Genomic DNA, 17,262 nt, shown 5'->3' with positions numbered 1-17,262 from the left:
ATCAGGACAGGTTATCAATAGTTGATCGGCTGGGGTCCGTCACTCAGGACTTTAACCAATCAGCTGATTGGGCGTATGCCGCCTGTACTGTAAATACACGGAGGTCAGAACAAAAGCCTCCATCTAGTGGCCGGCACTTGTAACTGCAGGCAAGGCTCCCGTTGATTTCAATGAAAACTATGCCTTCAGTTACAAGAGCCGGCCACCAGATGGAGGCTTCCGCTCCGACCTCTGAGTTATTGCGGCGCTGACAGCATGCGGCCACTCAGCTGATTTGTCGAAGTCCTGAGCGGCGGACCCCAGACGATCAACTATTGATAACCTGTCCTGATGATAGGTCAGCAGTAGTATTCTCATTGGAAGACCCCGTAATGCTACTAACACCCCCTTCTGTACAGCCATCACTAAGGCTTACTAGGGCCACAGAAGAGAAAGCTTCTGGCTGACGGGGTGAGAGGGCTGACGGACAGTGAGAACCCCCTGTACCCCGACGAGGGGCAGCCGGTCTGTGGAGGTTACAGGACTCTTAGGCCTCATGTCCACGGGCAAAAGAAGAATTAAAATCCGCAGCGGATTTTAACTCCTCTCCTGCCCGCAGATCCGCACCCCATAGGGATGCATTGACCACCCGCGGGTAGATAAATACCCGCGGATGGTCAATAAAAGTGATTCTTTTTAAAACGGAGCATGAAAAAATCTGGACCATGCTCCATTTTCATGCGGGTCTCCCACGGGGACGGCTCCCGCGGGCTTCTATTGAAGCCTATGGAAGCCGTCCGGATCCGCGGGAGACAAAAATCGGAATTTACTCACCCGCTCCGGATCTTCCCTTCGCCGCGGCGTAGTCACGTGGTGCCGAAGAGCCAATCAGGTGGCTCTAATCAGCAGCGCTGCTTAACCTAAGCAGAAAGTGCTAATATGCTCTCCGTCGCGGCCGGATCGTTTTTTCTTCGGGCCGGCGCATGCGCGGGGCACGCAACCGACGTGCCCTGCGCATCCGCCGGGCCAAAGAAAGAAGATCCGGCCGTGACGGAGAGAAGATGAAGCCGCGGCGAAGAGAAGATCCGGAGCGGGCGAGAGGTGAGTAAATTCTTATTTTTATGCCTCATGTCCGCGGGGCAGGAGGGACCCGTTACGGATTCTACATGGAGAATCCGGAGCGGGCCTGATTTTCCCCGTGGACATGAGGCCTTAGGGCTAACTCCCATAGATGGATTTCCGCCGTGTTTTCCGCGGCAGAATATCGCAGCTCTTATGCTCTATTGCACCTAATAGCTCCGTGCTCACATGCGGGATTCTGCCTTGAATTTCCGCCGCAGGAAAAGAAATCGCGGCGTGTTCTAATGGTATTAATGCAGATCTCTGGATTTCTGTGGCAGAATGACACGATTGCTCGCGGGCACTCACGGTTTTAAATGTGGGCGTATCCCACTAATGCGCATGGACAGATTTCGGCTGTGTTTGCTGCGGCAAAATTCCGTAGCGATTAGTCTCTATTAAACCTAATAGCTTCCTGCCGACCAATGCTCACTTGTGCTGCGGGGAAAAAAACGCGGCATCTTCTACTTCACCGCGTCTCAATTAATATAGTATATGTTAGGCGGTATTGAGTCCGACACGGCGCCCCCCAAAGACCCCATACTCACCTCTCCGGATACCGTCCAGGGAGCCAGCATGCATGCGCAGTGCAGCCGTGACGCACCGACGGTGTGCTCGCAGCGGAAGTATCGCGTGACAGACGGCTTCCATCGCCGGCCGCGTGTTTTTCCGTGGCAAATAGAACATGCCGCGATTTCTTTCATGCTGCGGGGTAACGCCGTAAAACGTGGCAGAAACCTGTCTGCGGGCGCGAGCCCTAATGGAGACCGTGGAAATCTGCAGCGGAATTCCGCGATCACTCCTGATTTTAAATGCGGTATTCCCGCGGTGTAAATCCAAGGGCGCATCCCGCTCTATCCATGGGCATGACGGACACTGCCTACCAATAGGGGGCGCTGCAGAGGCCTTGTACCATCTCCTATGTAGAGACCAGAGGAGCATAGGCATTCCGCTATATAGGCGTACCGCTAGGGGTCGTGATTGGCTCCCGCCATATACTAGATGCACGTTGAGTGTATTGTCAGCCGCGTGATTGGCCAGCTGGCAGTGTGTGGTGGTTGCTGGCGGGGAGGAGAGGAGGTGGGTGACAAAAGAAAACCCCCATCATCCTGGAGAGAGCAGGAAGCCGCTGCTATCAGGCTATCAGTCACCTCCCAGCCGGGTAGTGAAGGGTTAAGAGGGGACACACAGACCCCACCTGCAGCAGCTTCCAGGACCTGTGATGATGTCACTCCTGTGGGAGGAGTCAATTATCAGATGTCTGCTGGATGTAGCAGAGCTGTATGGGTGTTATATCCGTGCAGCAGAGCCGTGTGTGTAATATAGCCCGGCACCACAATGCTATAAAAGTTGTGTAAAAGAAAATCTGTCTGTGTTGCCCATAGCAACCAATCACAGCACAGCTCTCATTTTACCTCAGCAGTAGAAGAAATTAGAGCTGTGCTGTGATTGGTTGCTAAGCCTCTGTGATCAGGGTGGGCATGGAGGCTCTATTTAATAACATAGTATGTTGGGCTGAATGAAGACAATGTCCATCTGGTTCCTCCTGTTTTACCCCCCATCCCCCTCCTTGTTGGTCCAGAGGAAGGGAAAAAAAACAACGAGTCAATTTAGCTCATTTGGAGGAAACAAATGGCCATAATGGCAGGCAGAGTAATCCCAGGATCAACATTTGTGATCAACAGCCCGCTGGCCACCTAGTGTCTGTATCCTGTAATAGCATAGCGCTCTAGAAAGACCTCTAGTCCCTCTTAACCCCTTAGTGACGGAGCTTTTTTGCTTTTTTTCCATTTTCATTTTTTCCTCCCCCCTTTTAAAAAATCGTAGCTCCTTTATTTATCCATCGATATCGCTGTATGAGGGCTTGTTTTTTGCGGGACGAGTTCTATTTTTCAATGGCACTATTTATTGTACCATATAATGTACTGAAAAACTTTTTAAAAATTCCAAGCGGAGAGAAATGGGAAAAAAACGACATTCCACCATCTTTCGATGCGTCCTGTTTCTACGGCGCACAAACTGCAACAAAAGTGACCGATAACTTTATTCTACGGGTCAGTGCGATTACTACGTACCAAACTTGTATGTTTTTTTTTGCTGTAGTACTTGTATTGTTTTTTTAAGATATTTAATTTATTTAAAATTATTTTCTGTGTCCATTTTCTGCGCACAATAACTTTTTTATTTTTCCGTCGACACAGTGTGTGAGGGCTCATTTTGTGCGGTACGTTCTGTCGTTTTCGTTGGTACCATTTTTGCATACAATTGACTTTTTGATCGCTTTTTATTACATTTTTTCTCGGAGATAGGGTGACCAAAAAAGTGTATTTCTGGCGTTCTTTCTTTATTTTTTCTGGACCACGTTCACTGTGCGGGGTAAATAATACATTTCTTTGATAGATCGGACTTTTATGGACGCAGCGATACCAAACATGTATTTTTGGTTTATTATTTTGATTTTTTTTATTGCAAATATGGCAAAAGGGTTTTTTTTCGAACTTTTATTACTTTTTTTTTTAATAATTCCTAAAACTTTATTGATCTTATTTTTACACTTTCTTTTAGTCCTCCTAGAGGACCACAACATGTAAAGCTTTGATCGCTCCTGCAGGCTATACTGCTATTTGACAGGCAGTCTATCAAGCCACCCCACGGGGTTGACTTGATAGGCAGTCTGCTAAGGCAGCCCTGTGGCCTTTCAGAAGGCCCCCGGCAGCAATGACACCTGCACGGCCCCACTGATCTCACCGCCGGGGGGGGGGGGGGGGCATACGGGACCCCCGAACATTGTTCGCTGCTGTCAGAATTGACAGCGGCATTTAAAGGGATAATAGCCGCGAACGGCCGATCGCAGCTATTGCCCGCGAGTCTCACCCATGTGCGCGTAGCTTTAGTGACTCGGTCTATTTTGGTCCTAAAGATGTGACAATTTTTGGGGAATTTTCATCACTTTCAAAAGCCCTAGCCTTTTTCATGTCTCTGTTGCCGTACGAGGGCTTGTTTTTCTGTGTGGCGAACTGCAGTTTTATGGGTATCATTTTTTGGGTACATGGAAAACTGCTATTAATTTTATTTTGAAGGCAGGAATAAAAAAAAATCAATTCTGTTTTTTTTCTTCTTTTTACAGCGTTAATCAGGCAGCATAAATGACAGGATACATTTATCATTATACCAAAATTATATATATATATACACTTTTTATTCATTTTTTTCCACTATTGCACAATAAAAACTCTTTTTTATGGAAATTATTTATCTATTTATTTCTCTGCATTCAAAGTCCCATAAATCTTTTAATATTCTAAGGATGGAGATCTGCAAGGGTTTTTTTTTTTTTGGCGCAATGAGCTGTAGCTATTGTAACCATTTTGGGGTACATATGGCTTTTTTTTTTTTAATCAATGTTTATTGAAATATTGAATATTTGACATACATAGTCTCAATGAATAAGAAGATTGGTTACAATAGCACATTTATGTCAATGAGGATTACAATATGCAACTTGAGATTACTGGAAATATCAACGACAAAGATGTAACCAGAGCCATGAAGGGTCAGGTAGGCCCGACCCAGGGACATCGGCCCCTGTCCGGGATCCCCCCATGGCCCTCAGTGTAAAACCAGGGGTTTAACATGACATCTAAGAGGGGAAACAACGCAGGTGGATTTGGGGAGGGGGGGAGAGCAAGGGGAGAGGGGGGTGGGGAGAGAAGTCTCGTACCATCTCTTTCTTGCAAGGTGAGGGTGGTCTGGTGCTTTTGCAGTCTGGATCTGCCTACTCAGACCGTGAGCAAGCGGGTGGAGATAAGTTTCTACTCAGGGGCCGGTCCCTGCCATCAGGGTGGAAGAGGAGGGGGGAGAGGGGGTGAACCCCGTCCCAGTCGGTCCCCAATTACTGCTTAGGGGGTTCCTTATTCAAGCAATGTCGCCCTAATGGAGCGCCACGGGTTCCATATCTTTAGAAAGGCTTTATGGGTGCCCTTAGACCAGCTAGACAATTCCTCGAGATTCGAGAGGAAATCCACCCTGTCTCTCCACATTGCCAGAGAAGGGGGGTCTTTTTGACGCCATAGGAGGGGGATGAGGGATTTGGCTGAATCCAGTAGGAATGCTATCAGTTTATGTTTCAGCAGATGGAAGGTGGCTGAAGGTTTCCACAGGAGGACCACCTCAGGGGAGAGAACCAGACCCGGGGAGAGCTTCCCCAACACGCACCCGACGTCCCTCCAGAAAGGGGTCAGCTGTGGGCAATCCCACCAAATGTGTAGGTATGAGCCTGTTGCGGAATCGCATCTCCAGCAGGTATCCTGTGAGGCTAATTTATGGTCCGAGAGCCACTGACGGGGCCTGTACCATCTCACTAGGCCAAATGCATTCTTAAGTATAAGTTTCGTGTCACTCTGAGAGAGAGAGATCCGAAGTTCCCTCTCCCAAGAGGTGATGAAGGCTGGTTTCGTGTTAGCTGGAGGGGAGATGAATTGTTTGCGGATAACAGCCAGCCTTCTTTTAGTTGAGTTGTTTTCCATAAGCGTCTTCTCGAAGCAAGTCAGGGGTCTAGTCGTTTTGTATTCGGTAAGAAAATTCTTAAGGACTTTGGTCAAATGTGCTGACACTAAAAAAGGAAGTGAGTGGTTAGGTAGGAGTTCTGCTAGAATGTCTGAGGGGGGTCTGTGGGTCCTGGAGTAGACTTCTGAAATTTTTTTTTATCAGAGAAAATCTGCCAGGTGCCTGCCGAACATGGGTCTAGACGGAGATCTAATGTTTTATGCAGGGCGCTTATAGGAGTGAGGGGAGATGGGCAGGGGGCCAGCACCCTTCCTAGTTTATGCCAAGTCTCCAGGGACCCACTAATGAGGGGGTTCAAACCCCTTCTTCTCCGTAGAATCTGGTTGGGGAACCATAGATCCTGGAGGAGGGTGGGGCCATGCGAACCCCTTGCGAACGCTTGGACTAAGTGGTCTTTGGCTGGAACCAACTCCATCCAGTGACTTAATTGGGTAGCCAAATAGAGGTCCCTGGGGCAGGGCATATCTACCCCCCCCCCCCCACCCCCCTTTGGCTCGGCCCCTTGCCAGCAGACAGTGAGCTAATCTCGGTCTCTTACCTCTCCAGACATATTTCGAGAAGATTATACGTAGTGACTTGAAAAAGGAATTCGGGATAAAAATTGGGAGAAGTCGGATTTTATAGAGGATGATTAGTAGAACATAGGATTGTAAAATGTTCTTTCTCCCTACATATGGCTTTTTTGATCATTTTTATTGTGCCTTTTTGGGAAGTGAAATCAACAAAAAAAAATTTGGGCTCCTTTCTTCAATTATTTTTTATAGGATTGTTTAAAATTTGTAATCTCCCAGCAGGTGAATTGAATCACATGGTTGGCATCTGCATGCACAAATGTAAGCCAGCCGGCAGATGGAATGTTCGGCGTTTGTGCCCTCCCACATAAAATGAAGTAAAAAGAATGTGATATATATCCCCTTACACTTATATATATCCCCTTACACATATATATATCCCCTTAGAGATGTACTACATATCTGCGCACATTTATAATATTGCCATTCAGAATGAGAATTTACAAATATTCTAATATTTCCATCTGACTATTACCTCCACCAAAAGGAAGTGCAATTAGTGTCATAAACTTAAATTCCTTTGGATGAATCTTGAGCAATAGTCGTTGCGTGTAAATCAGCCTTAAGTCTCACGGAATGCGAGCCAAAGCCTGCAGATGTGCAGTGATGAAGTGGGGCAGGAGCGCTAACTTTTCTCTTTAAGGAAAGCACCTAGATGGTAAGTGACGAGATTTATAAGGCCATTCATGCTCCTATGGGTAATATGCAAATAAGGGAGATGGAACAATACCTCTGCGGGGATAAGGTGAGACCGCCGATGATGGCCAGCTGCAGGGCTCCTGAAAGTGCCCGAGAGGGTAATGTATTGTTGGTTTCACCTGGTGGTGGGCTGCATGTGATCATGAATACTATTCCCTGATTGGTTACTTGTTGATTAGTCTGTGCTACATCTGTATGGCTGTTTGTACATTTTTCATGCTTTGAGAAAGACTCATAAGAGGAATTTTGCTGTTTTCTCACACCACCTATGCTGCCACACGTTTTTTGTTAACCTGATTTGGAGCTTTGATTTGGGGTCCATGGTGGCTGTGCATTGATTTCGCCTCACCATATATGGACGGAGGTAATGCTGCTGACTAGAGATGAGCGAACGTACTCGGTAAGGGCGATTTCACAATCGAGCACCGCGATTTTCGAGTACTTCACTACTCGGGTGAAAAGTACTCGGGTGCGCTGTGGGGCGGGGGGTTGCAGAGGGGAGTGGGGGGTAGCAGCGGGGAACAGGTGGGAGCTCTCTCTCTCTCTCCCTCTCCCCCCCACCCCCCGCTGCAACCCCCCGCTCACCCACAGCGCCCCCGAGTACTTTTCACCCGAATAGTGAAGTACTCGAAAATCGCGGTGCTCGATTGCGAAATCGCCCATACCGAGTACATTCGCTCATCTCTACTGCTGACATATCTTCTCTGACCATCACTAAGGCTCTGGTCACACAATCCCCTAAAACCCCTTTGTATTTGTTTTAACTCACCCAACAACTTCTCCTCAATCGGCGTGGGGCTTTGAGCTTCAGGTTTTTTGTTTTTTTTTTGTAGCTGTTTATGGCTGTGAACCGTACCATAGCTTCTCTCCGGATTTCCTGCAACTTTCCGCAGGAACTGCTGCTTGAATTTACTCAGGCGCAGGTAGGGCTCATGCACGCCACTGAAGTCAAGCTGGTCCATTAGTCAGACCATCATGATTGTTTTCCCGGCGCCCCAGGGGAGATGTCCTTCCACTCATTTTTATGCTCTGTGACATTCAAATACCTCTGTGCGGTCCCAAACTAATGGAGGGCTGCACAGGAAAAACCTCTGTATTGTGGTGTAAACGGGTACCTGTTTTTAGCAAACTGGGGTTGCTCTCACTCTCTCTCTTGCTGGGACTCACTCCTAATGCATCCACTCTCCAAACGCTACAGGATGTCGCTCTTCTTCCTCCATCTTCATCTACATGGAAGCTAAAGGTGCTTCCATGCTGCTCTATGTTAGCACTCTCTATCCTGAAGATGGACACCTCTGAACACAGATTGAAGACCCACTTCTCGCTCTCAGGCACTCCTATTTATACCCATGACATGACAGACTGATACATTTACAGGCAAACTAGGATTTTATAGAGTTAGCCTCTCAAAACGCCGCAACTGTACAACACACACACTGGAAATTGTTACGGCACTCTGACCCCCGAGTGCCAGGTGGGGTGCCCTGAACTTACCACACCCCACTGTCCCTGCCTACTTACCTCGACCGGGCTAACCCCAGGTGGACAACTGGACGGCGGTCCCTACCCTGGCTAGGGACCTGGCGACTGCACTAGATGTACCTAACTAACGGGGGACAGAGTACCGACAAGGAAAGGCAGATGGAGTGACCAAACAGAAAATACTGAGCACAAGGCAAGGCTGGAAAAGGAAGCTGACGAGCAAACTAGGGTACTGACTGAGAAGAACTGCAGACAGGACTAACTAGGAGCTGACAGAACTAATAACTGGCGGTGAGCTCAGGTCACTGCCAGCCTTATGACTACAGGACTCCGCCCAGGGGCGGAGAGAGGGAGGAGCCAACTCCCCCACTACTGCACAAGAGAGGTGGAGAAGTGCGGCCGACACCCTATGGGTGGACACGCCCACACCACCGCCCACCGGCCGCCCCCCGTCGCCGGGGAAGCCCTGACGTCAGAGCTCCAGGACGCCGGAGCCAAGGCCGGAGCGGTGCGCGCTGACCAGGGGACCCCGCGCCGCCCTGCACGGTAACAGAAATGACAGGACAGGCCTGCACAGTGCATCTACATAGGACAACACATGTATGACTATTATGGAGGGGAACAGGATGGTGTTCTTGGACATTATAACTAAATGGCTGTTACGGCGCTGAAGCACACGGTTGTTACGGTGCTAAACCATGCGCATAAACCAACATAACTGCTTGAAAATAACCCTTTTCATAAACCCACTTGTGACCAAGAATATCTTTATCAAGGTTTTGCATATCCAAGGCATTCCAACATTGTATTTATGACACAAATTGCACTTCCATTTGGTGGTGGTAATAGATAGAATTAGTGAATAGTTTACATTTCCCATTATAAACTAGAATGCTATAAATGTGTGCAGATGTGGGTATTACATTTGTAAGGGATATATATATATATATATATATATATATATATAATATATATACATATATATTAGGCAGTTAAAGGGCGAAGTTGTGGTGGAGTATACCTCCCTCCCAGGCTTTTAGTCTGGACAGGGTGGCGCTCCAGTCCACAACTTCACCCTAGTTCTCTGGAAGTGCAGCTGTAGGCCCTGACCTCAATACTGGAGCATGAAAGACTGCAGCTCTAGGAAGTCAGGGCCTGACAGCCTGATGAGAAAACTGCTGAGCACCTTGCATGGTGCAGCTTCCTTTTGTGTCTCTACGGGAACCTGAACACCCTGCGTGGTGCATATTCTATGGACTTTTTATGTTGTGTGCCTGGAGTGTGCTGCACAAAATAAAGCTTGGAGTGACTTTACCCACTACTTGGACTCCCGTGTGTCGCTGCCGACCCTCCCCTGAAGGATAAACTATCACTATATATATATCATTCTTTTTACTTTATTTTTTATGGGAGGGCACAAACGCTGAACATCACATCTGCCAGCCAGCTGACATTCGTACATGCAAATATCAGCCAGTTATCAGATGTGATGGAGTCAAAAAGGCCAACATGGCAACAACCAAGACACTCAACCTTTTGGAAACATAACCAACACAGCGAATACGCATTTGAAAAAAAACCCCAAAAAACAGTCTTTATTTATTTCACAGGGACAACATATTGTGTTCCAAGTAAAAACCACACAAAGGGCTCCTTCTCACGGACGTAACTTTACAACTGTCTTTTGTGAGCCGAAAGTAGGAGGGACACAAAATACTGATGAAAAATCTGCACAAAGAATGTACAGTGATGAAACGCAAACTTTTATATTACAATCTGTGGAAGCTGCATCCAGTATCCCGGTCAGGAAGGGCTGGTGGAAATGGAGCAAACTCTGTATGCATAGTCGTAGGTCGCATGGGAGTTGTCAATGGAGGGACAGTCATTGGGTGCTAGTAGTCATACCCATGCATGTGTTCTACAGGATAGCCCGCTTGGTCAATATGGTTTGTATTTGAAAGACAACTCCCTTCGTCCAGATGACCAAGCAGCGCTTCCGTGTTCAGCTGCGTTACAATCCTCTCATAGTGGATCCTCTGTGGCTCAGCCATGCGTCGCAATTTGCATGCAATGCTTTGTCCTATATGCTCAAACTCATCGGGTCGGTGTCCGAGAAGCAGCTTGGCCGTTTCCAACAGCTCCATGTTCTCTGCTTTCATTGATCTATTGCGGAAGCGGGTGGTAAATGTTACCGGTCTAGGGTTATCGGCCTCTGGATAGACCGGTGCGCTGGTGTTCTCTTGGCTAATGATTTCTTGCATCGTGGTTGTTAACTGCGTCACCGTGACTGACTGTTCTTCCGTCATCGTGCTCTGTTGAAAATATGAAAAAAACCTCCATTAGTTTGGCACATACATCACGAACAAAAATGATAATAACCGTGGGCTCTTTAAGGTATAGCTAGTCATATACTTACACGGTCCAATGCTGGTGGGCTACCTGCTGCTGTCGCATTGCAGCTGGGCTCGGGTGCTACTTCTTCCATTCGGTTCTCTGCGCTTTGTGAGGCATCTGACACCTCCTGGTCCCTGGTGAAATTTAGGAGGCTGAAGTACCACAACTTCGGCCGGTAAACTTCCTCTGCTCTCGCCCCACAACGTTTGCTATGCCACACCTTGTTAAGCTCCTTTCGGTATGCGGTGCGCAGATTCTGTATTTTTGCCTTGACCATTTTCAGGTCAACTTGATGTCCAGGCAAATAGTTTTGGACAACTTCCATCAACTTTTTGTAGGCTTCATTCTTCTTTAGGCGGTTGCTATAGTCTGGGCAGGTTACCTTCCATAAACACGGTAAGGAACGGTAGACTTTGATGAAATCCTTTATATACTCTTCCCGGTCCATGACTTCCCTATGGAAACAAGATCAAAAAGTTGACATATAGATAGACCAACATCCATATTGCTGTACCGTTCGTAGTACTGCACATAAAGTCTTGCTGAATGCGGAACCATACGATCGGCATTATGAAGAACACTCCGCTTTAAACCGTTATACAGAAGAAACGAGTACAAGCAAAGCTCAACCTTTAAAGGGGTTGTCCCGCGAAAGCAAGTGGGTCTATACACTTCTGTATGGCCATATTAATGCACTTTGTAATGTACATTGTGCATTAATTATGAGCCATACAGAAGTTATTCACTTACCTGCTCCGTTGCTGGCGTCCTCGTCTCCATGGTTGCCGTCTAATTTTCGCCGTCTAATGGCCAAATTAGACGCGCTTGCGCAGTCCGGGTCTTCTCCTTTTCTCAATGGGGCTCCGTGTAGCTTCGCCCCATCACGTGCCGATTCCAGCCAATCAGGAGGCTGGAATCGGCAATGGACCGCACAGAAGCCCTGCGGTCCACCGAGGGAGAAGATCCCGGCGGCCATCTTCAGCAGGTAAGTAAGAAGTCACCGGAGCGCGGGGATTCAGGTAAGCGCTGTCCGGTGTTCTTTTTTAACCCCTGCATCGGGGTTGTCTAACGCCAAACGGGGGGGGGGGGGGGGGTTTGAAAAAAAAAAAAAAACGTTTCAGCGTTTCTTCTTAGTCCCCAGAGGGGACCACAGCTTGCGATGCTTTGATCACCCCTGCAGTATGATGTAATGCCATAGCATTACATCATACTGCGATCGGGCAGGCATTCTATCAAACCACCCCATTCGCATGGCTTGATAGGCATTCTGCCATAGCAGCCCTGGGGCCTTTCATAAGGCCCACAGCTGCCATGACACCCACACAGCTCCCTGTTACATCATCGCAGGGGACCGTACGGGACCCCCGAAAATCAGCCGGGGGGATTTAAATGCCGCTGTCAGACTTGTTAACAGCTTCGATAAGCGGTGCAAATTATTGGAGCTGTATACGTACCCCGACACTGCAGGATATAACTGTATGTCCTATAGCTTTAAGGGGTTAAAGTTGGAAAAAAATGCCCAAAATCTTTTGCACGGAGCGATGCTTTCAGCGATGGTTTTGTTGTGCAGAGCTAGTGGCATCCTCAGCCGTAGTATCCAGGCCTTCCGAATATCGAGTCCTTGATACAGCGGTTTCCACCCTATCGTCATGGTTACAGCGCTAGTCTTCCAATAGCCAATCTACACACTTCAAAACTAGTTTATCTCAGTAATTAAAAAACTTCCCCCCTGGAGATTCTTTCTAAATATCAATTCTCAAAACTCCATCACGAATCATTGGTTTGCTGCTCACATCATTCGCACCCTCCTAATTAGACCTACTTTATAAAGGCCAATCCACACCTGCACAATAGCAAGGTTTTTTTCCCTCCTGAGCACTTATTTTTACGTGTAAACACACCAGGCGGCACACCGCACGACTGAAATGGCGTCCATTTTAACAATAATCGTTAGGTTTAAACACTCTTTAAAAGCAAAAAAGTCGCTCACTTTCGGTTGTTTGAAAGAATTTTGAGCGATAATCGTTGCGTGTAAAAGGGCCTGTGGGGTTCCATCGCTGCCCCGATCCACATACCTCCACCTGCAGCCGGACAAGAGCCGTGAGGTCGTTCTGTGCTTACAGGACCTGTGATGATGTCACCTGTGTGGGAGGAGACAGGGGGTCACATGACCAGGTGTTCGGCCCTCTGGGATGGAGGCTGTTCTGATCCTCCTCAGCTGTATTCATTAGGTATTAGGGTGGGCTGGAATAGCAGCTTCAGTGACCGCTCGCTTCCCGCCTCTTCGCTCCCCCTCCCAGAGATGGGTTCTTTATTAACCCCTTAGTGACCAGCCTATTTTGTGCCTTAAAGCACAAGGCGATATTTAATTGATAAAAGTTGTGCATCTTAATGGCCGGACTCCGGGGTACATATAATCTGTTGTAGAACTTTTTTTTTTTTTTTTTTTTAAAGGGGGGGGGGGGAATAAAAAAGTACTTCAGAAATTCTGCCATTATTGTATAACAGCCGGGCACTCGGAGCGGGCAACAGCTGGATGCAGTAGACAAGCAGGCTCACCCCGCTTGTCTTCTGCATCCCCCGCTGGCAGCGCTCATCTTGAGCGATCATCTTGCACTGTTAATGACACAATGATTATCGCTCAAAAGTCGCTTAAATTGCATCTTTGAAGCGATAATCGCTGTGTCTAAACAAGCCTTAATGCTCCAATTGCTGTTAGGAAGTTACCTCTAATTCCAAATTTTTTAAGGTAGCTGTTAGGTGCGCTGGTCAGACCCTGTCTTCTGCTTTTGTGTCTGGCAATCATGGGTGTCGTCCCATTCCGTCTGTTCCCTGAGCTTGTGTCCACTCTCTTCCAGCACTCCTAGGGTTGATAGCTTCAGGTCTCCTGTTCTACTGATGCTCCTTTTCCAATCACCGCTCTATATACCGGTAACTGCCCTGGGCCTTCCAGACCTTGCTGCAGTGTTGATGAGAGTTTGTGCCCTTCACTTCATGTCCAGGCGCTGCTTCGGCAGTTACCTTGCGTTCTGCTTGTGCTCTGTGTTCTTTGTTCCGTGTACTCTGTTGTCTGTTATCACCGTTGTCTGCTTCTCTGTTCATTCTTGTCTGCTTGTTCCTCCTTTGTTTCTTTACTTCCCGGTGTTGTTCTATCTTTGTCCTATAGGTGTTCTGGCCGCCATGGTAAGTCAGCCCCAAGAGGAAGACCGTGGGGGTCGTCATTATCACGATGAGTGCTCCGCTTGCAGGCAGGGGTCTCCCTCTCCTGGTTATCGGTTCAGGGCAAGATACCTTCTGTAGTGTCCATCTATATACGGGGCTGTTCCTCTGGTATCTTACCTCCCACGCTGGGGTTGGCTGTCAGCCATGCTGGATCATATCTTCACTTACCTGGTAGATTGACACCGTGGTTCCACATCCACAGTCCTTACAGTAGCAAAGGCCAAGCCCCAATGGAGTCTATCGAATACCTTCTCTGCATCCAGAGCAAGTAGGAGAGAAGGCACCTGATTCAAACTCATACCTGCCAAGAGGTTAAGTACTCTTCTAGTGCCATCTGCAGCTTGTCTTCCTTTTGTAAATCCCACCTGGTCATTGTGTATTACGTTTAGTAAGACCTGGAGTCATCTTAAGGCTAGGACTTTTGAGTAAATTTTTATGTCGGTGTTAAGAGGCGAAACTGGCCTAAAGTTGGCTGCAGAGTTCGTCGACTTTCGTAGCTTGGGAATGGTGACAATGATATCCTGAAGCAGTGCAGGTAATAGGGTTCCTTTAGCCATCACTTCATTAAAGGTCTCTGTAAAATATGGGATTAGAATATGGACAAACATCTTATCATATTCATTTGAAAAGCCATCTGGGTGGGACTGGGGACTTGGAGGTTTTTAGAAGTTTTGATGGATTTATCAACCTCTGCAATGGAAATTGGCTTATTTAGTACTTCAGAGTAGTTATCAATATTGGGGAGGTCCATTTTTTGCAGAAAGTCATTATTAATGGCGGAGTTTGGCGGCTGGAAAATTGACTGGTCGTCTTTTAAATTAGTTTGGCTTAAAAAGAGCTAAATTCATCAGCCATATCTTATGGATGAGAATGTTTAGTTTTTTGATTATCTAATTTAAGGATTTTTACCTTGAAATGTTTTCGCTTTGTCAGATTGGCCATTAATTTTGAGGGTTTGTTGTATGAGCAATAAAAGTTTGCTTTCATGAACTCTGCTTTTATTGTGCTTTTCTAGTAAGATAATCTTAACCCCTTAGTGACTGCCCCACAGGCTTTTCACGTCCTGACTAAGGCCCCCTGCACACGGGTCGGAAATTCCGCTGCGGGATTTCCCGCAGAGTTTCCGCCTGTGAAAGCAGCCCTAGGATTGCGTTAGAAGATTGTCTACACAAAATCACCCGCAGAAAACAAATCGTGGCACGCTCTATTTCTGTGCGGGGTTTGTAGAGCCCCGCACAGAAATGTCACTCCCCCAGCCGCTGGCTCTGGTCTGCGCATGCACTGGTCCCTGTAGGTGCTCAGGTTGGGTCCCGCTGTGAGAATTCTCGCAGCGGGATCCAACCTGGCTGTCTGCAGGCGGCCTAAATGTGCTTTAATTCCCAAGACCATAAAAACAGACTTGTCCTGGGGATTAAAGACATGGGGCTGTGGTTGTGATAGCTCCCTGCTGTCAGCTGCCAGAGGTATCTAACAACCTGGAGCTCCATACAACAACATTTCGACTAGCTGCCTCTCAGCTTCTTTCGCTCACCTCCTCCCTTGGTCTCTCTCAACTCACAGACTCTCCCACTCACAAGGATGGAAACACTCTTGATCTGGTCTTCCTCTGTCTCCCACTTAACTAACTCCCCTTTCCTGCTCTCGGATCATAACCTCCTCTCTTTCTCTGTCATGCTCCCTAACATCTCTCCAGACCCACCTACCTACCATATCTACAGGAACCTTAAGGCCATTCACACCCAGGTCTTTGCTGAGTCCCACAGTCCTTTCTGTCCCCTATCTCTCTCCTCTCCTGCCCCAATCTGGCTGCTGCTCACTACAACATCGCTCTCAAACTTGCCCTGGATGAAGCGGCGCCGACGATGACCCAAACCATCCAATGTGGAACGCGGCAACCCTGGCTCACGCCTCAATCAGACTTCATCCGGCGTTGTTCTAGAAGTGCTGAACAGCTGTGGAGGAAGTCACAAAAGTCCGCAGACTTTCTCCACTACAAATTCATGCTCAGAACCTACAACCTAGCCCTCCACCATGCCAAACAAGTCTACTTCACCTCTCTCGTCTCCTCACTATCGCACAACCCTAAATGGCCCTTTGATACTTTTCACTCCCTTGTCAGCCCTAAACCGAAGTCCCCCGTGACGGATCTCAGTGCTGTAGGAGTTGGCTGCCTACTTCAAAAAGAAAATTGATGACATTCGTCAGGAAATAACTTTCCAATCCCAGACTAGCCCTGACCCTAGTCTTGTCAGCACTGCATCTAGCTCCTGCTCACTATCTGTACTCAGACCAACGACAGAGGAAGAAGTCTCCAAATTGCTCTTCTCTGCTCGCCCCACCATCTGCGCTAGCAACCCTCTCACCTCACGCCTCCTCCGATCCCTCTCCCCAGTGGTCATCTCCCACCTTACCACTATATTTAACCTCTCTGACCTCTGGCATCTTTCCCTCTTCTTTCAAACACGCCATCATATCCCCACTGCTAAAGAAGCCAACACTTGATGCGACTGACGCTGCCAACTACCAACCTATCTCTAATCTGCCCTTCATCGCAAAACTACTAGAACACCTAGTTTACTCCCGCCTTGTAAGCTATCTATCAGAGAACTCTCTCCTCGACCCCCTACAGTCTGGCTTCCGGCCCCAACACTCGACAAAAACTGACCTTACAAGGGTATCCAATGACCTACTGACAGCCAAATCGGGGGTCAATTATTCCCTACTGATCCTCCTCGACCTCTCCAACGCATTTGACACTGTTGACCACAAACTGCTCCTCAGTATGCGTCGCTCCATCTGCCTAAAGGACACTACTCTCTCCTGGTTCTCCTCCTACCTCTCTGACTGCTCTTTCAGTGTCTCCTTTGCTGGCTCTAACTCTCCTCCTCTTCCCCTTGCAGTTGGAGTAGCCCAGGGCTTGGTCCTTGGCCCCCTCCTTTTCTTTATCTACACAGCCCCTATTGGACAACCCATCAGGAGATTTGGCCTCCAATACCACCTCTATGCTGACGACACCCAGCTATACACCTTTTCCCGTGACATCTCTGCACCTTTTCTCCAAAACATCACCGACTGTCTGTCGGCTGTCACTAACACTATGTCCTCTTTCTCTCTAAAACTGACCTACTGGTGTTTCCACTCTCCACCAACTGACCTCATCCTGACATCTCTATCTCAGTGTGTGGTGCCACCATAACTCCCAGACAGCATGCCCGCTGCCTTGGGGTCA

General features: G+C 47.9%; 1 protein-coding gene across 1 annotated transcript; it reads right to left on the bottom strand.

Moving 5' to 3' along the window:
- Positions 1 to 10,002: 10,002 nt before the first annotated feature.
- Positions 10,003 to 12,908, bottom strand: LOC136626363 (uncharacterized). Its single transcript, XM_066601351.1, has 3 exons — positions 12,802 to 12,908; positions 10,834 to 11,266; positions 10,003 to 10,729 (listed from the first exon to the last, which is right to left on the bottom strand). The coding sequence occupies exons 1-3, from the start codon at positions 12,882 to 12,884 to the stop codon at positions 10,310 to 10,312; spliced, it is 936 nt and encodes a 311-aa protein (XP_066457448.1). The 5' UTR covers positions 12,885 to 12,908; the 3' UTR covers positions 10,003 to 10,309.
- Positions 12,909 to 17,262: the final 4,354 nt, after the last annotated feature.

The sequence above is a fragment of the Eleutherodactylus coqui genome, chromosome 4 (genome assembly GCF_035609145.1).
Source record: "Eleutherodactylus coqui strain aEleCoq1 chromosome 4, aEleCoq1.hap1, whole genome shotgun sequence".
NCBI lineage: Eukaryota > Metazoa > Chordata > Amphibia > Anura > Eleutherodactylidae > Eleutherodactylus > Eleutherodactylus coqui.
The sequence above is the reverse complement of the archived record's forward strand: the minus strand, read 5'-3'. Positions and strand labels throughout refer to the sequence as shown.

Excerpts from the sequence above, each read along its gene's own strand:
- LOC136626363 (XM_066601351.1), bottom strand. The coding sequence starts at position 12,884 with ATGTGGATCGGGGCAGCGATGGAACCCCACAGGCCCTTTTACACGCAA. Across the intron at positions 11,267-12,801 it reads ATTCTTTCAAACAACCGAAA|GGAAGTCATGGACCGGGAAG; the intron begins GTGAGCGACTTT and ends TTGTTTCCATAG. Across the intron at positions 10,730-10,833 it reads GCCCACCAGCATTGGACCGT|AGCACGATGACGGAAGAACA; the intron begins GTAAGTATATGA and ends TATTTTCAACAG.